We start from the raw sequence: 23252 nt of genomic DNA, 5'->3' as shown, positions 1-23252 counted from the left end.
TCGCGGATACCTTAATAACACTGATAGCCTGGGCCTGGCTGCAGTGTTAACGAATAACCAGATGAACCCAATTTGAAAGTGATTTTAGAGCAACGATGATGGCAAAGGGCTTTCTAATCTGTATTTATTTGAACCAAGAATGGCCAGTTTATTTTATATTTTTTGGGAAAGCATCAATACGTTGTTCCGACGATATGCATGTGTACATTTTCTGATACTAATTGATTATTTTTGTTGTTGTTGCGCAAACAGCTGATGATGATTAATTAGGAGGAGGCGGCTATTTTACTGCACATGTTAGGATGTATTTTTGCCCCTGACGTTTGTTGTTTTAATGTTTATACTCTTGAAATTAAGTTGTATGTGGGTAAATGGACCTTCTGGAAGATTTTGCCCAATTATAGCACTTTGATGGCGTGTTTAATGTAGTAGTTGTGTCCAGTTGATGAAGATCTAGGGGTTACCCGACTTTAGGAGACCTTGCCAGCGCACATGGGAGATTCTGTGTTCAGAGCAACTAGAGTGTGTCCCCCTGTGTAGAGTATTTTACTTTTTCATTGTCTCTTACTCTGGTTTATGACCTCTGTTCCCCTGTGCTTGTGTTCTTTCAGAAAGACCTGCACTACCTTCAGCAGTGGCTGGAAGTGTTCGTGGCGAGCTTTGAAAAAGTCATTGCAGTGCACTCTCTGGAACCGAGAAGGTAAGTCTGCCTCTTCTGGCCATGTTCTGCTTCATAGCTGTTGAGATGTCGGGCGTGGAGCGCCAACCATGACACGGTAATGGCTTTGCATCACCCCTGTAATTGTTGAATGATTTTCAGGCTAATCACGGGTGGGCGATCATTTCGAATTAGTTGGTGCTCTAATATGTGCTTTTTGTTGATTGCATGCCACTTAATTCTCGACTGATGCTCCGCGCTGGAATTGCGCCAGAGTTGTCTCACCAGATCCTGAAGTAAAAGCCCATGGTCCAACCACCACATAGTGAGTGCCCCCTCACGCACATGCTGTTCTCAGCTCTTGGGGGATCAACTTCCAGAGATCAGACCTCTTTTTCTGGTTTGACTTTGTTTTGCATTTAGGCACATTCACATGATCTGGGAGCAGAGAAGGCAGCGAGCGGGTGACCGTGCGCGTTGTTGCACTTTGAGATACGAACAGTGGTTGATTAGAAACAGGAGGGGTGCATAACACTGCTTTAAATGATTACAACCATGAAGCCACCTCATGCGTTTTCTATCTGTGTGGTTTGGTCTTCGTAGTCCAGTTGACATCCCACATAAGCATTCTTTAGGCTCACTTTACTTAGTATGCTGGTAATTTTAGTCTTCAATTCAGGATGGGGAAAACAAAGCTCTGATCTTCCACAATGGTATGAATATCCTTAGGTCGTCTGTAATGTGGATTGTTCATGTAGGAGGTGATCTCCCCGAAACCTGGTGTTCAATTGTTTTAGCTCAGTTTCTTAAAAGAATTACTAGCCTATCACTTGCCTGCCATGACTCCACTGCTTCCCCTGGGTCAATCGTTTGGGCGCCACCCCCTGTGGAATCCAGAGTATGTTTTCCATTTCCAGCACTGCTGATGCTGATTGAAGCACCATCACTTACATGTATGATGTGTCTGCAAGATGGTGCAGTGCCTTTCTGCACAGGGCGATAGCTTTTGCCCAAGACCTGGACAACATTGTCTAGAAAAGGTGAGATGAGAGTGTTGCCGTGCTCTAGGGCGAAGGTGTGGTTAGGATGGAGGTTTGTGACCTGCTGGGTGAGGCTACGTGCAGACCGTCTTATTTTGCAATAACTGCTATTTCAAGCAAAAACTGGAAGGTCCTCCTCTGGAGTCTTAACTTCTTGAGAAATTTGCAAACTGCAATGATAGATGCTGACCTGCACCTCCTAAGGTGAACCTGCACGGCTTGGCTTGGAGCATTAGGATTCCCTGAGGGACTGGCAAGTTGTCTTCGTTTTTTAAGGAAGGGGGTATCCAGGCAGAGCTGCTCTCTGTCCAATTGTACTTAGGTTAATAGAATCCTTTGACAGATTCCTGGAACTGTCTTCATGGATGGCTTTTTAAATTAAACGCCCATCTTGAACGTGCACTGGGTTCCAGCATGCTGTGATTAGGACCAAAGTGATGTGGTCAAATTAGTGGTTAACTGAGCATGGCAAGGATCAGACAAAATCATGATCTGAGAATTGTATACAAGGCCTTGAAGATGCACCATTTTTGAAGCTGCATTTGGTGATGAGGTACACAATGATCAAGATATGATCAAAGGACCTGGGTTCAAAAATGTGCCTTGTGCATAGTTTGCAAGTTAGGTAAGCAAGACAACAAAGGTGTGATCAGTCTGCCGTCAGGAAGGGAGAAACCAAGATGTTCAATGGGTGACATGTTGAAGGAATTCAATTAAATAATAAAGCAGGGGTCGGGGCTGGTCAGGAATCTTGGAATATTGGACAACGGACTAGCTGTTGTGTGGGGAGGGACAGAGCGCCATTCAGTGCTTCATTTAAGCTCATTTTGGGCATCCACAAGTCCAGAACAAGTCACAAAACTCTTATAAAATAAGAGCCAGAAAGTCAGACTTCGATATATTGCATTGTGCTTAAAATGGAAACAGATACAATCATCCTTATTGAAAGCGCCCTCAAAATCTGATTGATTACCAAGACTAAGTGGCCACTAGTTTCACCTAAAGGGCTTCGTCAAGGCTAGCAATTTCCCATTCTTAACAATTGCCAAAACCGTTTACAAATGTATCAGAAACGTGTGAACCAATTATACACCTGTCCTCATATAGGTGAAGGAACAGGTATCTAGGGGCGAAAAGGTAAAAAGGGAACAAAGGAATCGAATGTAGAATCTGCCAGTGGTATGGAACAAGTCATAGTATAGATTTAGAGCTTTTATGAATATGGGTGAGTGGCAAATAAAAGGTCATTACCGCGCAGTCACACATTGTTGATTACAGGGTCTCTAGTAGGTTGAAAAAGAATTGCAGTATTCATGATGACAGAATGATTTGCGATGGTATTGCTGACAAACACTAAAGAGAAAATAGAACATTAACCTCCACTTCATTGAGCTGGCTCCAATTATAATTCGTAATAGTATGAATTTGCTCATTTGTGTCCCGGTCCTTTGTGTGTAGTTCAATCCGAAATATAATGGGAAGGATCCAGGGTTTAGGCCCTCTGGTTGAGGCGGCAATTATCGCCAAGCATGCATCACAATCGCCATGCTCTTAGACATGAATTTAGGCACTGCAGAAGCAGCAGTTGTATCCATAAAACTGGATTCTAACATAAAAGCATGCTATTTGGGGCAGGTCGCTTACCATAAAAATAAATGGGTTTCACATACAACAAATCCAGCTGTGATCTGCATGTCAGTCACCATTTTCTTACGCCAAGGATAAATATACTGTGTGACGTCGCCAAGGATAAATATACTGTGTGACGTGTGCCGGTTGAATGCAGTATAATTACTGCTTCTGTGATTCAATAAATGTCCATTGGAATTTTGTATGATTTCTTACACATGACGTTCCCCAATCTGTATAACGCAAAAGAAATCTATATTGGAATGTATTAGTGCATACGATGCAGGATTTGCATACCCCTGCAATGAATCAGGAATTGTCTGTAGCAAGCTATTACATGACGCTCCCCATTTTGTATTATTAAAAAAGTGTGTGCATATTTGATGGTGCATACGGTGCAGCACTTGATGAACTCGATCCATATGTCCTTTACCAAGTGAAATAGAAATAATTGGCATTGCAGTCTGGTTAGCATACCACTACCACGTGTGTATTGATGCACAGGCCTCCCCAGTTTGACTCAGTAATGCTATGTTAAATCTATATGTTCACCTTTATGAGGATCGTTGTATATTTTGTTCATACATTGTTTGATACATCTGCCAACGTTTTTGGCAATTATTAAGAATGGAACTTGCTAGCCTTGACGAAGCCCCTTGGGCGAAAGTAGTGGACACTTAGTCTTGGTAATAAATCAGATTTTTCGCGCTCTTGCAATAAGGGTCATTGTTTGGATCTGTTCATGTTTGCGTGGCACTAGGATGTGTGGGATACACCCTACAATTGCGGCTCTGGTCTAATAAGAATGAACATTCCTCCTGATTAGCGCAGCTCAGGCTCCGACAACCCCTCCGTCTGTTTACTTTGCTTGAAATAGAACTTGCAGTTTTTGGAGCCTCAGAAGTGTTATAAATTTGCCGATTTTCCTTGAGTCTCCCAGATTCCCTCCCTCCACTCCCTGTGGGTAGATTGGAATCATTGTTAATGCACTATTCCTTTTTTATTTTTGTTGTAAGGCTTGAAAAACACACCAGGAGAATTCTACCTTCTTTTTTATCTAACAATTGACCTCCAATTTTATTTTTATTTTTTCGTCCTTTACTTTGAAATGTTGAAAATCAAAGCATTTTGACTTCCAAAAACATGTAATGACTTCCACATTTGAAGTTTGGAATTTTAGCATTTTGTCTTCCGGATAGTTGACAGAAGCACTGGTACCATTACCTGTAACGGTTAAAGGGCATTTCGGTTGAGGCTTGGTTTTAAGGCCAGGCCAGCATGGTCCATGTGGCTGACGTGTCACTGATTGTACAGTTGCGACCTGTTGGGAATCCTGTGCTTCCCCATAGGCCGGCCAGCTGGCCTCTATCCGGGCCTATTGGGCAGAGACTGGTTTCACATAGAGTGGGTGATTCTTCTGTCCCACTCGCTTTGTCATTTGGAAAAGGTATCTGTGCTATTGTTTTCGGTAGCCATGAATGGAAAACATCCCCACAGAGCCTTAACCCTTTGTGGTAAGTAATTATTCAACATATGACTGAGGATTGGACGCTCGTAGAAAACTCCTTTTCTTTCAGTGTGTCATGCTCTTCAAAGTCACTCTGCCATGTCCCTGAAATGTTGTCCTCCCTGGTTCAGAAAGTAAACCTTCAACAAAGAAGCTGAACGTGTGATCAGTGAGGACTAGCAGAGCAATCGTGTGCGGCCAGTCCGATGCTGGTTTTAATACCATATCAGGTGACCGGTAAGTTTGCTCCTTTTTTAAGGGCTCCCTGGCCCAGGTTTGCTCAGTTTTGCAGGAATGCAAGTGTTCCTCAAGTTTCTGGACTGGTCCCTTAGGTCCCCGTTTAGGGGCGACGGCCACGTGCAAGCCAGAGGTTCCCCTCAGGGGGGCTAAATATGATATGTCCAGATCGGGACCTGGGGTTTGCTTCAAATGTCCTCAAGAACACATCAACTCTCAGCCAGTTCAAGAGTTTTTATTACAGACATTTAAACAGGGTCTGCTAAGGGCCATCCTTCTTTCTCAGGTCCAGTACCGGCGGTCCCCACTCTAGCCCAGGCATCCCTCAACCCCAGGATGGTCTCTAGGGATTGGTTATCCCTACTGTCTAAAATGTTGTCTGGGTTTTTTTTTTACTTTTTAGCTAAGGACAAACACCATGTCTATCTGTTTCTCCCTAGGAGCAATCTAGATGGATCTTAACCTAGGTCCCACAATACCATTAGTATAAGAATATGCCCCTTCCAGACACTTGGTCCTTCTGCCCTTTGTCTTTTCCTCTCACTTCTCCCTTCTGTCCCTCCAATGTTCTCACTCTACTCCCATTTACCTCTGCTCCCTCCCACTACTCTCCCCTTTCCACACCACTGCTCTTCTCCCCTCTCTACACCACATTCCCTCCCTTCCACACACCACCATTACTCTCCCCACACCACTATTACTCTTCCCTCCCATACCACTACTGCTCTCCCCACACCACTACTACTCTTCCCCTCCCCACACTGTTACTACTCTCTCTACCCCACACTACTTCTACTCTCCCCTCCCCACCATTGCTCTCCCCTCCCCACCCCATTACTCTGCCCTTCCCACCCTACTATTACTCTTCCCTCCCCACCCTACTATTACTCTCCCCTCCCCTCCCCACTCTTTCCTGCTTTTGCGTCACTCGCGCCCTCTTTGCTTTCTCTGGCTTTTACTTTCACTTTTCCAGTCTGTCTGGTCATTCGCACCCTCTTTCCTGTTTCGGGTATCTTGCGCCCTCTCTTGGCTTTATCTTGTTTTATCACTTTGTCTGTTGGGTCACTCGCACCCTTTTCCCTTAAATTCTTTAAAGTTAATGTTCCTCTTATCTCACTTTATTTCTGCGCCGCTAGCGCATCTTTCTTTATGCTCTTTTTCTCTTTCTTTCCCCTTGCTTTACTTTCTCTTTCATTCTGCTTTCTTTATATTTGTGCCACTTATGAATCTGGTCTGTTTCCACTCTAGCTCCAGCCACCCGCATGCTCCCGAGTTTCTATCTTCACTGTCACGAACCTCAACAGCAATCGTGGCGCTGGTGAGCGGTCTCCTCTGGATACATTGGGTCAAGGTCAGGGCCTCACCACCTGCCCATCAGATACCTTTGGGACCAGCACACTCCCCAAGGGACCGTGCATTTCTCTGGACTCGGCCAGCAGGTTGCAGTCTGCCTCACTCCGACTCTCTGGAGACACGTCTCCCTAGCCACGCTGCAGCCCCATAAACACACTGGGTGAGCGCCTCAGCACGCCGCTCTCCTCCGGACTCTGCAGGCTTTTCCCACTGCAGCTCCTTGCCTCTGTGTCCCGTCAGCAACTCCAGCTTGCTCATACCCATTGGCAGAACCACACCTTTTACAATGGTGTAAAGAGTCAAGTGGAGTTAGTTGTGAATAGACAGAATAAAGTGGCTGATATTGCCTGATTCTATTAGCGGGACAATTCAAAGGTGTTACATGGTAGGCCTTACTTAGTATTCCTATGTTGTTTCTATGGGTAATCCTCATTGCTCCTGATCACATCTTCTTCGTCCCAGTACCAATTGTAAATGGGGAGCTGGAGATGGGGTGTGATTGAAAATACCCCATTAAGGCTGAGGGAGAGTGGGTTGGTGTATAATTGGGAAAGGGGGACATACCATGTCTTGCCCTTGGGTATTCTCCTCCCAATCCCCCGTGACCCTCCACTCAGGTGATCCGCCCTCGCTTGTCCACTCCCAAGGTCGGGATTCAAAAGCAATGGCCCTTCCATGGCCACCTGATTGGAAGATCCCGGGGGATTAAGTGGGAGACTACCAGCATGTTTCTCACAATGTGCAGTTCGAGACGGGCGGCTCCGGTGCAGCGTTTGAAGCTTACGGTTCAATGTGTCCCCCAGGGTTTGGTCAACTGCCGATGAAGGTCGACAACGAGGATGCTAGTGGTTCAAAAAGAGTTTGAAGGCGGTGGGTGCAACAATGAATTTAACGTGCGAGAGTGCAGAACAGCAGTCCCAAAGCCCTCTGCAAGTGAGTTGAAGACTGAGTGGCAGAGGCATGCTATGCCTCCTCCCCCAGCCCACATTCTCGTCCCCACCTGGAGGGGACATTAAGGAAGGATAGAGATAAAAACAAGATGGTGGAATCTTCCTCCAGCTGGTAAGAAGGAGCCACCCTCCAGAAAAACGTGTGGTCCCAGAGTGCTACCCTGTCCCCAGACCCAGAGGCTAGCACAGGGCACTCGCGGATCTGTTCTGAAGCAGTTATTGCATGCACTAGTAACACATGGTTTAACAAGCAGAAGGCTTTCAGAAAACTAGGCTCTGCCGAATCTTCTGAATGTGCTGGTTGAAGGTTGGATTGCTAGTCCGTGCAATAACAAAATAGTTCCCTGAAGCTGAGTTATTGCATGCAGGAGCAGACAGCATTGGTGAGTGAAGTACATCCAAAGCCTCTCATACTTGTTGAATCTGTCCAAACTGGTACATATGTCCTGCAATGTACTGAATTGTTTTTGTTAGGGTGAGTATTGTGACCAATCGAAAAAGTAATTTTTTTCTATTTCCAGCATTGCCCACAACACCATACCTGTTAACTCACCCTCATTTGGAGGGTGTCACCCTGCCAACACGCTCCATACAGGCCATAGCCTTTAATGGGATAACCCTCCCAACAAACTGGGGTTCCATGTAATAATATCGCTGCCAAAATGTCTCCTGACAAAAAAGTCCCTGTTTTTTGCAGAGATATTATTACATTGAACATGCGGGGGACACCCCAGAAACCCCCAATTTTTTATTTTATTTTTACAAGGGGAGCAAGGGACATCCCGTCCCCATATATAATGTCACCATATATAATGTCGCCAATGGCTTTTCGTGGCAACATTATGTATGTGGACATTATTACCTGATACCCAAACTGGGTCAGCCCATTGACTTAATTGGAACCATCTGAAACAGGTTGAAAGGTGCTTCAAATTCCTGCAGGGAAATAATGTTCCCATGAGAGTTCCTTCCCTTTTTCCACCATGGAGGTTATGCAGTTTTCCTGATCGACTTTTGTAAGGGATTACTCTCCCATATATTTGCTTTAAATGTTGGACAGTGTCATTTTTTTCCAATTCTATTTTTTTTGTTGCCCCCGACGTTAGTTATTACTTTTAATTGTCACTTTTTCTCCTCTCCTCCCAAATAGGTTTTCAATTAATAATGACTATTAATTCAAGCCTTCAAATATATTTTTATCCCAGAACAATGAAAAATGTACTTTTGTAAAAACCGTATCGGTTTTGATGAACACACCGACTGCTAATCTGTAATTTGCAGATCACAAATTTGAATCCCGTTGCAACTAAACCTTCTTTTCCCCCTCATAGAAAAACACATGTTTAAATTAGAAAAGTAGCGCCATTGACGTGGGGGCAATAATACAATTGTTCTTAAAGGTCGAAGCCCAATTCAGCTTATTGTGCACTAGATGGAAACAAGTTGATGATGGTGTCTATATGAAATGACAATCTATATACATTAATCTGGAGCGCTGAGATACTCCGTAATATTTGAGCACTAATTGAAAGAAACCATGTTCTATAGGAATTTGGTGATACTAGCTCGTTAGGTATAAGGTGATTCCTTATAACCAATAATATGTTGGGTGGCCTTGCCTCCTCTTAACTGATCTCCAGCAAATGTCTCACTTAAAATGCCCCCCTCCCTTTGTGCAACATTTAAGCAAGATGTTTAAACAAGCGGTTTTGCCTTTCACCTTAGTGCTTTAATGTCCAGTGCAGGAGCATTCAAATTCACGTCTAGGAACCGTAACTGGGTCAGGTGCATCCAGACAGCGCAGGTAGATGGATAGGCCTAGTGGCATTTTTGTACCGTCACTGTCTGTAGCTCTGCGGGTGGACTACGTAGTGAGGCCTTCCTGTGGGTGGACTACGTAGTGAGGCCTTCCTGTCCATTACCGCACCGGGTAGGGTTTATCTGCTTTTTGTAAGTGATAAAATGTCCATGAAGTTACACTGCAGATGTACCGATGGGAGCACAACTTGCAATAGGCATCTTGGGCAATTCCTCGGTGTGGCAATGACTTCCGCGCTGTCTTACACAAACCATGCTGGTGTGGTGGAGTTCCTGTTTGAGGGGTGCAGGCGGATGTAGTGAAAGTGTAGTTACAACTAACTATTCTATGCAACATACTACATACCTATAGTTTCCCTGTAAAGTCTCTCTTCATAACGCTAATCTTTTCCTTTGACTAGTGGCCTGTCTGAGTTTTAAAATATATAAGCACCTGAGCTCATTTTTTTTAATGTTGCATGCCGAGAGTCTCCGGATGTAAGTATGTATCTATGCATATCATCTTGTATAGCGCCGGCAGCCCGAAGGCATCAGGGCGCTTTTACGGAGGTTTGGCCGCAGCAGATTTCATCGATCTTATTTTAATGTATTTTTCCGCAATTATATATTGAGGGTGAGCTTAGGTGAGTAAATAATGTGGGCGTAAGGGGTTGGGGGGGTTCTATCACCAAAAAAAATCGGTGAAATCGAATTCGATAACCTCTTTTTGGCATAATCACACAGAACTGGGTCTGGTACAGTGGCAGGATGCCTTATTTGACCCTACATTATGTCCTTTTTATGCAGGCTACCTTCCAAAGCTGTAGGTGTTGTTACTATCTTATAATGTAAACTGGTTGAAAGAATGGGCCCTGCCGGGATTCGAACCTGTAATCTGCATGTAGGTCAAGGATCTTACTGAGCTCTGGACCGAGTATGTTGGAATTTCCTGGTGTTGTGCTGTGAGTCCCTCCTCGTTGCGTTTATACCCGATGTGCGTCGTATTGTGATGGCCGTGCACCAAATTGCATTAAACATGGTCTTCACAGATGCAGATTGAGGAAGGAGGGTGTAATCGCAGAGCGGCGACAACGAGGGCGTAGGTTAGATCAGGTGCATTGCCATTTTCTTGCTGAAAGGACGGGCAGCATGCCCCCGATCAAGGGTTGGCATGGAGTGTGTCCCAAAGTCTAGGTCCCTGAAGAGCAGGCAGTGGCAGCGCTAGGGGGCATTGGGGGGCCCGCCCCCCCTCTGAAATCCTGCCCCCCTACCTAAGGCGAGCAGTGACAGTGTTCTCTGTTCGTGGTGTTATTTGAGACACTCACTGAGGCAAATGTCTGCATATCACATGGCAAACACTCTCCTTTTCTCTCAAAGCTAGCAGTGATCTTGGAATGCATTCTGGCATCGGTATGAACATGAGCACGAGCCACTTCTCGGGTGTTCCTGCCGGCTTCTGCACAGCGACCTCCATAGTGTGCAGAGCAGCTTGCAGCCCCTCCCATCAGAATGTAGCCACGAAACTGCTAATGATGGGCCATTAGCCACTGAATGGTTTTGTGTCTGCATTCTGATGGGAGGGGAGGTGCAATGGGGTGTGGGTAGTTGGTGTGTACAAAAGACTGCAGGAGTGCTTGACATCACACATTACCTTTCATAGGCGGCCCCCCACTTTTGTCTGTGGCCCCACCACCTATGTCTTTGGCCCCCTCTGTGCCCCTCCTAAATTTGATTCCTGGCGACCTCTGAGAGCACGTCTAATCGTTTCCGTAATGGCATGTATCGGGATAGCGGGAAGGATTTTGTTTGGCTGAGTGTCCTGTGACACAGTATCTCATTTTATTGACGAGTCGTTTGGTGGCTCTGCATTTGGGCATTCACTGGTAGCAAACTGAGTGTGCTCTGGGTGGCGGAGATTGAGTCTCAAGGTTTCCAGACGAACTCTACTATTCAAGCTTATTTGTAGACTGGAGCTTTTTTCTATTTTGAGAGATTAGTGTAAATGGAGTTCACATAGTAAAGTCCAGAGTCCAAAAGCATCCGAGCTGTAGGTCATTGGGGGAATCTTCAACTGGATCTCGGGACTCACAGTGCACCAGTGGAGATCAGAGGGTGCGTTGGGAGCAGAACCCCGGGAAGGACAGACAAAAAAAACAAAGAGGCACTCTTTTTGACCCAATCTCGTGCACTAAAATCAACCACACTATCTGTCCAGGAAACGGACAGCTTTTGAAAACCTGCTGGTGTTCCGCTCTTCGAAATACTCTCCGTTTGGGGGCAGTCCCCACTGCCCCCTTTGCTTTTCTGTGTCTAATTCATTACCATTGCATCTACGATTCTATGTACGACTCGAACCAGGCCTTATGAAGTTTGGACGAGTCCTGCAGACTCGTATGTTCTCCGCGTATAATTGCTAATCTGTCTTTTCCTCTTTCCCTTCACCTTTTGCCACTTTCTCTCCATGTTCTCTTCCCTCCCAGCACTCCGAAGCGGCCTGACTGGCCGCGCCTCCCCTACAAATACTGAAAAATGTCAAATAGAATTTAAAAAATTGACCATGAATTGGAGATGTAATCGTGGGTCAAAAAGAGAAGTGGAAACCCAGAGAGATCGAGGGTCTTCATCCAGTTTGGCGAGAGAGAGCCCCATAGAGGGAGGCTGGGCTCAGTAGTCAGTGATGGAGGTGGAGGGGATACACAAGCCACAGGAGTCCATGTTCAACCGCTTGTGTGACAGAGATGGGCAGAGCTCTCAGGTTTCCACATGCCATGCGTGCGATAGTCATCACTCCCGTTTTTTCTTTCAATTCTGCGACTTGTCGTTTTTTTCTTTCCCGTTTTATATTTAGGAACGCTAAAGGGCAGGAGCGCAGGCACACTTTTGTCAAGGAACTGCTCTCTTCCTCTGAAAAGTTAAAATATTGGCTTGTTTTGTGTCATAAAAACTGAAGCAGTGATTCATTGATGAGGTGATAGGTTAAAAGTTCCAAAACAATAATGTTCGTGCTGCCTTCTAATCGGGTGGAAGCCCACTGGATAGTCTTGTGGATTCTACATATTTTCTCGTGGTCTGTCCATGTAGCAGAGGTGTCCTTTCTAAACATGTTCTCAGTAACCATGTACTCTCTGCAGAGATCCCTCAAATGAACGTGCCCTGTGTCCGCAACAATCCAAACCTTGGATTTAGCATCACACTTTTGAGGCACACACACACCCCTGACGCCCAGCAGGATTTCATAAGCAGGAGCTTAAAGAAGCTCCTGCGTATCTGGCATTGCTGAGTAAGCAGGAGCTGCCTCTGGGGAATCAAGGAGCAAAATAGTGTGCTGCATATCTAACTCCCACACTTGATGTGCACTATGATCTATTGTACGTTGTAAATGAGCCATTGGTCTTAAATGCACCTGAACTCTGTGTTTGGGAATATCAGGTAGTACTCTTACCTCCCGATGGAGGCAAGGGGCATACAGACTCAAGACTCTGTGTCACTACGGCGAGTAACTTTTCCAGTATGTTTGATGGCACCACTTGACCCGGGGAGACAAAAGTAGCTCCTGGTCTTGGCGCTAACCAGGATCTTCTAGGTTTCAAGTAGAAAATAGCTGGCAATTTACACACACACTTCTTTCCTTCTTTCCTTCTTTCCTTCTTTCCTTCTTTCCTTCTTTCCTTCTTTCCTTCTTTCCTTCTTTCTTGCTCAGCCTTCTGATAGAAGATACTTTGTACCGTAGGAATTAAAGTAGACCACCTTTTTGAAGGTAGTCACTGACGTAGCAAGGGGCCCAGGGATTGGGGAGGCCACAAGAAGCATTGCTTCTGTGCCAGCAATCCATTTTAAACTGGGAAATGAGAAGTTGTTTTCTGCTCCAGAGAACAGCCCACGCCTCACACACCAAAATGAAGCCTGTCCAAGTGTATATATCTGACTCTTAGTGTGCAGAAATGTTACTGTTTGGATGAGTATTGGGACAGATGAAAGGAGCACCAAGCCCATTGTGAATTGTCTGGTGAAAATAGTTGCATGCTTAAATCACTGCCACAAGCATGTCAAATATAAAAATCTATGGCCATTTTTATGTTCCAAAAATGCTCTTTGATTTTATGTGAAGTAGCCCGAAACGATTGTGCTATTTACCCCCATACTCTTTCCAAGAGGAGATTTATTTACAGAACCAGAGAGATTTTCTCCCTTGTTTTATTTATGTACTGAGAATATTGTATTCATGAAGAGCGATTTATTTACAAACTGAGCCACAGAAATGTACGTCTATCCTACTACATGCAGCCAGAATGCAAAGTAGACCAGCCAAGACCATGCTGAGTGACCCAACATACAGGCTTGCAATGTCTCATGATTTATCGTGTGAGGGATGTGCGTGTAAAAGGGGTGTAGGTGATGTGTGGATGTGTGCAATGTGACCATGTGCTCTGCGGCAGGGGCCTGCATCACGGAAGTTATTGATGGTGGCAATGTTGGCTTATTGTATTGTGACGATATATTAGGCGGTCAACTCAGGGAGTCCCTTTCCCTCCCAAGCAAGGTGGCACACACCCAAAGCGCTTATACAGATTGTCACCCCCCCACCCCCCATCCTCTGTTTGAATTATATCCTGAATTGGATGCAAGAAAATTCGCTAACTGAAAGGAACTAAGCAAGTCATTTTCTTGGAGTAAAGCACTGTGCCGTTCTGAAGTATGTGCTGACGCTGTTACTTAATGACGTGATACCACTGCCAGCCAAACTGCAACCTCTGCCTTTGGATTTGACTGTTTCAGCAAATTAACACGGTTGGAAGCTGTTTTCGTCGGCGATGCCATCTTAGACGAGTGGCTCTACTTCTCCTGCTAAAGCATGGAGATCTTAGCAGGTGCCACCATTGGCTCTGGGCTGCATTAGGTCAATGGGCTTTATTCTGGGTCCCCGTGCTGCGTTTTCCATTGAACTATAAACGGCACATAACGCTGTAGTCCGATTATTTGGTTTTCTGAGAAGGAGAGGCCATACCAAGGGGAGCATGACATTGTTGCATCACTAGGATGCTGCATGCAATTTAAAAGGCATGTCAAATGTTTTTTATTATGTATTTCTTGTTGCGCCCAACTCGCACAAGGGCCACAGTGAGCACATGCAACATAAAAACACGGACAAAGACAAATAAGTACCCAGGGGATAATCCAACACATATCCAGGGTCAGGCATAATTCATTCAGATCATGAACAGAGGAAACCTATACATGCCAAATACTACATCCTTGAAGTTAAAGATTTTAAAAGCCTTCTTACATTTGAGAACACAAGGTATTCTGCGAAGTGTAGACAGCAGGTTATCATACATGAAGGAGAGACAGAAATGAGGCAATAGCTACCCCTTATCAACCGTGCAAAATTAGGTAGGCCTAAGGAGCAGTTAGCTAGTTTATACAAATACTAGTTGTTAGTGGTCACAGAAAGAGTTGGAGAATTGTTTGAGGAAACATGTATATAATTCAATTTATTCATGGTATTAAACACACATCTAAAATAAGTAGGTTCACAAATACACAATTGAACCTTAAAAGCACATGTGGGCCCTATCGTGCAAACAAAGAGATAACAAAATGTTTTCACTCCACAATTAAGTGATGGTTAGTAGCATAGAGTTTTTAGTGCAAGTACATATACTACTTTTTGAATGGTAGTATGTTATTGTTGTCGACACATAGTCGTGTTTCTGGTTCGGGATGGAGTCAGCTTCATTAAGATCTAGCTGTTGACAGATGAAGGGTCCGAACTGTCATCAGGACGAGGACAGATATTGACCAAAAGGTGTGGACGCCTAAAGGGACAAGTGACAAATTGTGTATCATTCAACAATAACATACTACCATTCAAAAAGTAGTATATGTACTTGCACTAAAAACTATATGCTACCCTTTTGCCCTATTTTGACCTTATAGGTTATCATACATGCCAACATTCAGACGCCCCTGGGAGGGAGATTTTTGCAGGGAAATCGGAAACACACATTTACCCATAGGAATGCATTAGGGATAGTTATTTTTGGCAGGAGGGTTGGCATGCATGGGTTATTCCATGCACTTGGTGCCCACACATCAAAGCTTATTCCGCCAACGTTTTCAGTTTAAACTGCGGCTGGGAGAGCTTATTGCCATCATTACATCGCAATAGTCTTGCTCTGGGAGCATCTTGTAGTGGATCTGCCAAGTAGCGCGGGGCGTTTCTAGCCATTGATGTGACACTCTGTGTAATATACCAATGAAGGGATCTTCGTGCTTCAGATACTGCTTCAGATACATGTTCTGACTTGCCCAGCCCTGGAACTACCCTTACTGCGCCATTTTGAATTATCTGTAAAGCATTCAGGTTGGTCTTGGATGTGTGCCCATCAACAAACTATTGCAATAGTTGAGTTTTGAGTTCACAAGTACACCGGGTAAAAGTGTTCTGTTATCCACTGATAAATATAGACTGATCTTCTTCAGGGGTTTGGTGGTATATGGGCATGATGATCGCAAATGTGGTGTTTGTTTTTTCATTGACAGGTGTGTCTAAATATACACCAAAGGTTTTTACAAATGGGGCTGCGGGTATAATGCTGTCAGCAATCTTGAATTGGCAGGAGCGTGATACCAACTTCTTCAGGCGCCTTACTTGACCCCACAATAAGCAGCTCATTCTTATTGTCGTTGAGCTCTAAAGAATTAATGGCCATACCGGACTGAATCAACTTATAAGTCTGATTTATGATTTTAAGATCTTGGTCATAGCTGCCAGACAGTTTAAAGATTAACTGGGTGTCATCTGCGTAGTTGCTATACTTGACCCCAGAGCTGTCCAAGAAATCAAACACTGGGCATGTGTATATCTTGAATTGTGTATGAGAGAGACCGGAGCCCTGTGGAGCTCTGCACAGCAGTGGGACAGCAGAGGCCTTACATTCGTGATCGCAATGCTTGCCGACAGAGGGCCCCGGAAAGCTCTGGTCCATGCTGCTGTACTATCTGAGCAATTCACAATCTCAATCAACCTGTTCAGCAGCAGTGTGGGGTCCACAAGATCGAATGCAGTGGAAAGATCGAGTAACGTTAACATGGCCAAATGGCCATTGTCATCAATTTCCAGAAGGTTAGCTTTTAAATCAATCGAGGATGGCGGTCTCAGTGCCGTGTATAGCACGGAGGTCCAACTGACGACTCCTAAGTAAGGTGTTACTATCAACGTGCTTTTGAAGCTGCAGGTATGCTATTTTGTCCAAGATCTTCAAAAGAAAAGGGATATTGGTGATAGGGCGATAGTTACCAGCAACTTCAGGATCTAAGCTTACTTTTTTTAGTAATGGACAAATAGGTTTTGTGGCGTGCTGGAGGGGAAGGCGTTGGACAAAGGAGTGCCGTGGTATAAACGCTTCTTTATTAAATAACCAGAAAGTAAGGCCTACCTCTCCCTATGGTAAAGGATATTCCCTACCTAAGGAAAAGAAAAACCTCATGGTGGTTGTCCAAATGAAAAAGTCCTGTCTGTCAAACTACCCAACTCTAGCCCTACCACTAAATACACAAACAACTTAAGGAACACTTGGACAATGACTCCCTTCTCCTGGTTCACTTTTAATGACAGTGGGCCTCATTCCGAGTCCGGCGGTAACCCTCCCAGAGCTTCCGTGTGGTTGCCGCCAGACTCGTCAAATTTGACTGGCGCTTGACTTCCTGGGAGATTCCAATTCTGGCGGCCCGTGAAGTCAGGCGCCGGTAAAATATAAGTCCCCATTCCCATAGAGTCCTTTTGGACTCTATGGGAGTGGAGACACTGAAGCAGCGGTACCTTTGCTAACGCTGCTGGTGCTTTCGTGATTGGTCTGCCTACCGTGGCCTCTGTGGCCACGGCAGGCAGACTCTGAGTTTGCCGATCTGGAAACAAGGGTGCCGGTGAGCTTACCAGCACCCTTTTTCCGGACCGGCAAACTTATAATGAGGCGCAGTGTCTCTTAACAGTTCTTTATTAGATTTTGTACTCCTCTCCAGACTTCTACCAGATTAACTGTTCCAATATATTCTACTTTTCAGGGTTCAACCACATTTGGATCAATTTTGTTAGAAATTCTAAAGTGCCGAAAATCATTACCAAGGCTCACTTCACTTTGCTTACTGTTACAATAAATATTGTAGTGAGGAAGATTTTTACAGAATCTTTGGTTTTCTTTGCAATAATCACCGAGATAAGGCAGATCACTCCTGATGCTTTGCTTTGTATTTACAACAATTATTACTTATTCCACTTTGCTGCTTCTTATGATAAGTACTGCAAGGAGGGGGACCATTCACAAGTTTTAGTTAATCTTGGTTGCTCTTATAACCGCAACTGAGATGTGGGGGACCGCTCCCAAAGATTTCCTCGCTTTGATCGGTTTTACCACAATTACTGAGATGAGGGAGATTCCGCTTAATGCTTTTGTTATTCTCCCCCTAAGCCTCTACCGGGTCTACCATGGTTCCCGTTACCTCTTTCTTCCTGAGACCACATCGATGGTTCTTACTGCAGCGTTGGGGCTGCTCTTCTGCATTTGTTGTTTGTCACTCTTTCCTCTCTATCCCGCTTTGGTTCTGCAGGGCTGCCGGTTCACGGGTATCGGCATTGTTAAGGGCACCACCTGTCCACCTCCCTGCGGTCACGCCACCAGTGGCGGGATGATCACTTTTGCATTGGTTGGGCCGCCTTCTAAATCCTGACGCTTCCACGACCTTCCAGTCACGTCCTTTCGACCGAGGACTTGCTTCTCCGCTCAGCATCTTAGTTGACGGATTTGAACTCCCGGGCTGGTATGTCTTCACGCTGCCTTATTTCTGGTTTCCCTGGTTCTATTTTGGGTAGTCCTTTGTTGGGTTTTATGGTTGGTTGCTAGGTCCGCCCCAGCGTAATGTTGTTGTCCGTTGTCTGTATTGATGATGCACTCTCCAGGCCTCTTTGGGGCCACCTCTTCTCAGTACTTTGGATATCACATTAAAGAGTAGTTTGCATTACTCCATTAATCATCTTCTTCACAGTATTTCGATTAGACAATGGATTAGGTTTTTAAAGGAAGAAAAAGAGTGTCACAATAACATACAGTGGTACTGTTGGAGGCTTTTCTTACAGATTTTGAGGATTTTGGGTACTCACGTATGAGGGTCAGGCAGTTCCACCATGGAACGCGAGTCACGATCCCCATAAGGGAAGTCTCTCGCTGTGAGGTCCTCACGCTTTTTACCACTCCTAGGGAAAATATTGGGTAGCAGCCTCACCTCCCCAGCCCCACAGGGAAGGGCTCCCCCATTGGGAGAAGTGACATGATCCCACAATTTGTCACATGAGGACACGAAGGAGGAGTTGACCATTTTTGTAATCCAAGGTACAAGACAAATTAGTGAATCCTTTATTACATTAGTTGGACAGATATTCCCCTTACAAGAAGTGAGTCGCAAGCCCAATACAATTTTATAAACCCCTCTTTCCGAGACCTGATGGAATTGGAATTTCGGGGGATGATATTAGACGTAACTAGACAAGCTACATTCAGGTGTTATAAGGTAGTAGGTACACTGCATGCAGTTTTGATGCTCCCTAATGGCTTAGTGGTGCTTCTCGGTTTTCTTTATTAGTTAATTGTGAATATTCTGCCACCAGGTATTGCTTTTTATGAGATCGGAGTCCGGGGTCTTTCTCCCTTCTAATTCCTTGAGTATGGAAAAGAGTTCCTGAGAACTTGATTTAGTGCTTACAATTCTGGTATTCTCATCCTCCTGTTAGCTTTTTTTATATACCGCTGCCACTAGTTTATACGCAGTCTCGGTTTCCGAGCATTGGTCCCTGCGCCAATTCCTTTCGCAGGTTCTCTTGATTTTACTGTGTGAAAGGACTTCACTACTAAATCAAGCGTTTTTCTTGGTTTCAGATTTTATGATCCTAATTGTTTTTGGAGCCAATGTGTTGACAGCCACCAATGTTATCCGCTGAAACTGTGTGAAGTAAGGGAGGCATGGTATCACAAGTATGACACTGACACAAGAGTTCCAAGTTTAAAAACCTTTAATACATTCTTGGGGTTTGGAAAAACTATTTTTCCCTATAGCTATGATGGGAGTAGTCTCTTCTATCAAATAGTAAAGAAAACACAGTGCTAGTCAGTCTATGCCAAATAAAAATGGCCTATACTAACAAAACCTAATGTCTGCCCTATCTCTTATACAAAGTGTGTAAAGGGGAATGTGTATGCAAAGGAAAGTCAGTGTTATAACATAAAGGATCAAGTTGGCCGAGTCAACTCTCCTCCCCACGTTGGACAGCATGGAGTAAGGCGGCCCCGTATACAGGATGACACACTTTGAATCAGGTTATCAAAAAAAAGGCAGTTCAAAACGCATGGCCTCCCACATTAAAGCCACCTATTTCAGTTTTCCAAATGTTCTTTCACAGTTCAACAAAGGTTCACGTTGGTCTCCCCCAGCCGGGCTCTGACCTTGAAATCACAGCACTTGCAAGGGTTTCCTTCCCCAAGTTTCATTCACATTCATTAGGGGTTACCTTCCGCTAACTTATTTCATATTCCCAGTCTCCCTCAGTCGGGCTTTGACCTTTTACTAATGTCAAAGACTTTTGTGTGTGCAAGGCTTTTTCCATAGACCTCTGCAGGACCACTTCGACTGTCACTTCAGCTCTCCCTTATGCTATTTGCCCCAGTGTCTCTTGGTCTTTGTAGTTCCATAGCACAATCAGCAAAGTACAAAGATATCTTTCTCTTAAAGCAATCACCTTTTAACTTCACCTTTTCGGCGGGGTTAATCTTGACCATTGCGCATTTCAGGGTTCGTTAACTTGCTGCTTTATAACAAGTCATCAAACATTTTGCGGAGACCTTTGAGTAGGCTACATACTATGCTGGACCACTCATCTACTCTATCACTGGCTCAAACTTTTAAGTTTACTACTGGTTTGCTTTCTTTCGTGTCTCATCAGCATGCGCGCAACCGTCAATTCTGAGATGTACTGTTGCGGCTTCAATCTTTCCTTGACACAAACCGGCCTTTCAGGTCTTTCGCTAACTCACTGGGTGTTTGCATTCCTTTCTTGTCTCTGCGGCTTTGATTCACGACTCACGGTTGATACTACAGGCTTGGCCTCTCCTCTCCAACTCGTTCACCCGTTAGGGTCTCTGGTGTCTTTGACACACAATGCAGGCTTCTTCGTGTCTGGGATTTGGCTTTCTCTGCGTATCCTTCACGGTTTCCCGCAGGCAAAGACCTCCTGCAGGGAACTTCAGGGTTTCCCTACGCTTCGCTCTGGTCCGGCGATCAGTCGTTGTTAAGACGGATTTCTGAACTCTGTCCTGGTGGCGCAGAAGTTCAGAAGGCCAAACTAATTACTTGGAACAGGGTAACCTCTGGACGAGCCAGACCAATCGAGGTAGCGATCGCGGCGGTCAAGACTAGGTCTCAAGAGGGGTGAGGGTGACTGAAAGCCCGCAATGAGCACACAAAGCAAGGACACTTACAAACTACTCCAAACAGGTGTTATATTAAAAATATATACAAATTTATTCCAAGGCCTTTAAAACAATGACCGTAGCGAGAAAATCACAATACAACTCTAGCAAACCAACACATACCATACCAATACAATATATATACAAATACAACAAGTCTCAAGTGTTAGATGCAAGAAATGTGTAGTCCACCTAAAAGGGAGGGAAAACAGGCAGTGCGAAATAATGCTTAGACCCAGTCCGCCTTCAGAGGCACCTAACTAGAAGGAAGTCCGAGCCCTGCGAAGAGTAGAGCCTTGTGCTCAAAAGTACCTGCACACGCTGGTGCCAACGGGCAAAAGGGGAGTCTCTTCGAAGGAAATCAGGCAGTTCAGTTTAGTGCACAAATGAAGAACAACAAGTTCTGCGACTCAAGCGCAGCCTCCACTGTGGGCAGAAGCAGAGCGCGGGTACGGAAAAGGGTGCTGTTTTGACACAGCGGGGAAAAGCTATGGGCTCCTGCAGGAGGGCGACCAGTTCCTAGCTATGCTACTCACCGGTCCCCGATGCAAGCAGACCCAGGCTTCTCTGCGTCAGTTTCAGTAGCTGGCAGGTTCAGAAGAGCAGTGAGCGTCTCGTCGTCGCGTTGAGTCTGCAGCAGCAGGGTTGAGTAAAAGACGTCCCAAACGAAGAAACCCACACAGTTTGTTACCACAGCAGGGCAACGGAGCGGCCGTGTGTATCTGAGCCAAATGTACACTACTCACTTCAGACTTGGGAACGCCAAGTGTACGAAGCGTGTGAGAGTGACAAGGACTCGAAATACTACACAACCTGGCGGCGGTTACAGAGCAAGACTCCTGTGTAGGCTGGTCAGTCAGCTGGATGGCCCAGAGATGCTTCCGAAGGCTTACTAGCAGGAGATGGTGAAGATGCCAAGAATAGCTGTTCCCGCTATTCCAAGGGTCGAAGTACCAGTACAGGCCTTCTAGTTCGATCAAAGGTGAAAACGGTTTCACAAGGCGACAGGAGTGCAGAGGAGCAGTCCTTCAGTGGGTCACCAGCGATTCCTCGTTTCAGCCTCTTGGTTGCAGGATACTTGGCTCCTGTATTCCTTTGTTCGTGAGAACTCAGGAGATCGACATGGTAGTGGTGTTTCCAGCCCCCTCTTATCCACGGTTCCCTTCGTGCCAAAACGGAGGGGACCCAATGGGAGATCCGCTCATCAACACACACCATTCGTGGACCAATCACGGACCACGGTGGTCCCAGGCATTCACACCACCCTAGACTCTCTGGCACCCAGGATGTGTATTGGGACCAGACATCCCAGCCCACATCCTGGAGTCACACACAAGACATGTAGAAGCCCGCGAAAGCATCCGTGTTTCGTGAGAAAGTATATGCCCAAATAAGGAAGGCCCCGGGTCGGCTCGACCTGGGGAAGGTGAAGGGAGCGAGACGGTCAGCGGACAGGACAAAGGAGCCTCATGGTCTGGCCATTTTGGGAGCCAGGCCTCCATTTTGGGTTAAGCGCGAGAAACGCGCTTAGAACGCCAAAAGGAGCTCAAAACACAAGAAACGATCGCTGCCGCCATTCCCGTCCATGAACCACTTGCACCGATCAGTTACAATCCTAAACAAGTATCTAGGGCCTGTAGAAGGCTAGAGACCCAAGAGAGCTGTAACTTAGCTTACAGTGCCCTCTTGTGTCATGTTGCACGAAAGCCGCAACATGATTAAAGAAACTACGGAAAACAGCGTTTCCCGGTACTGACTGTCTTAAGGGCATGTCAGTTTCCCCATAAGAAAGGAGCGAAAGCCCAGAGGAGTGCGGCAGAAGGCTGCACTTCTCTGGCAAAGTCGAGAACAAGGTGAAAAACAACAGCAAAAAGTTTAGGGGTTGCCACATGGAAGGAAAATTACCTACAATTACGAAATCTTTCCTAACAGTCGTCCTGCTCCAGTGGCATCGCCTTCACCCCGGAAGATCTGCCCCTTCTCGTGTCTCAGAATGTGTCTCTATGTTCCACCTTTTATCTTTGTGGGGGTGGGGGGCTAATGGGTATCGGATGTATGTGATTAGGGTCAAGTGCCTGACTTTGCCTGCCCTAATTAACGTGGCATGTCCAATGAGATATGTAAGTGTTAGCCACTTTAGAAAGGAGGGGGGGGAGTTGGAATGTCAGGGAATCCTATAAAATAGCATGGGGTATGAGCACAGGAAAGGGGGTGATACTGGATCTCACCATCGTTTGTCCCACCCCCAGGGTCTGGATCCAAAGGCGATGGCCGTGCCCTGGCCACTTGAGAGAGAGATCCCTGGGGACTAGTAAGTGAGACACCCTCTGGTGTCTCACAGTGACTAAACCATATGTGTCCAGCACTGAGGGCAGGTTGGTAAACATAGGTTTGGCAAGATTGGTAAATGCTTCGGAAGTAACATTCCTAAGATGTGTCACTTTCTCCTCCACCCTAGGGTTGGTTTTGTGAGACAGGCATGCTATCAAGAGAGATACAGACTCAAGTGGGTTTGTTGGAAAATCTTTATCGGCTAAAGTTCTTGGTTTTGGTGTAATGCCTGAC

The 23252-nt window shown here is 45.5% G+C and overlaps 1 protein-coding gene across 4 annotated transcripts in view; it reads left to right on the top strand.

Annotated features, from left to right (window-relative positions):
* NBEAL2 (neurobeachin like 2) overlaps window positions 1-23252 on the top strand; it is a 1179347-nt gene that overhangs the window by 369169 nt on the left and 786926 nt on the right. For all 4 annotated transcript variants that reach the window (XM_069645798.1, XM_069645800.1, XM_069645799.1 and 1 more), the window contains exon 2: window positions 612-700. In XM_069645798.1, coding sequence (XP_069501899.1) covers window positions 612-700 — 89 coding nt within the window. The remainder of the gene's footprint in view (window positions 1-611; window positions 701-23252) is intronic.

The sequence above is a fragment of the Ambystoma mexicanum genome, chromosome 2p (assembly GCF_040938575.1).
Source record: "Ambystoma mexicanum isolate Mex_15411 chromosome 2p, UKY_AmexF1_1, whole genome shotgun sequence".
Lineage (NCBI taxonomy): Eukaryota > Metazoa > Chordata > Amphibia > Caudata > Ambystomatidae > Ambystoma > Ambystoma mexicanum.
This window is presented reverse-complemented; position numbering and strand designations above follow the sequence as displayed.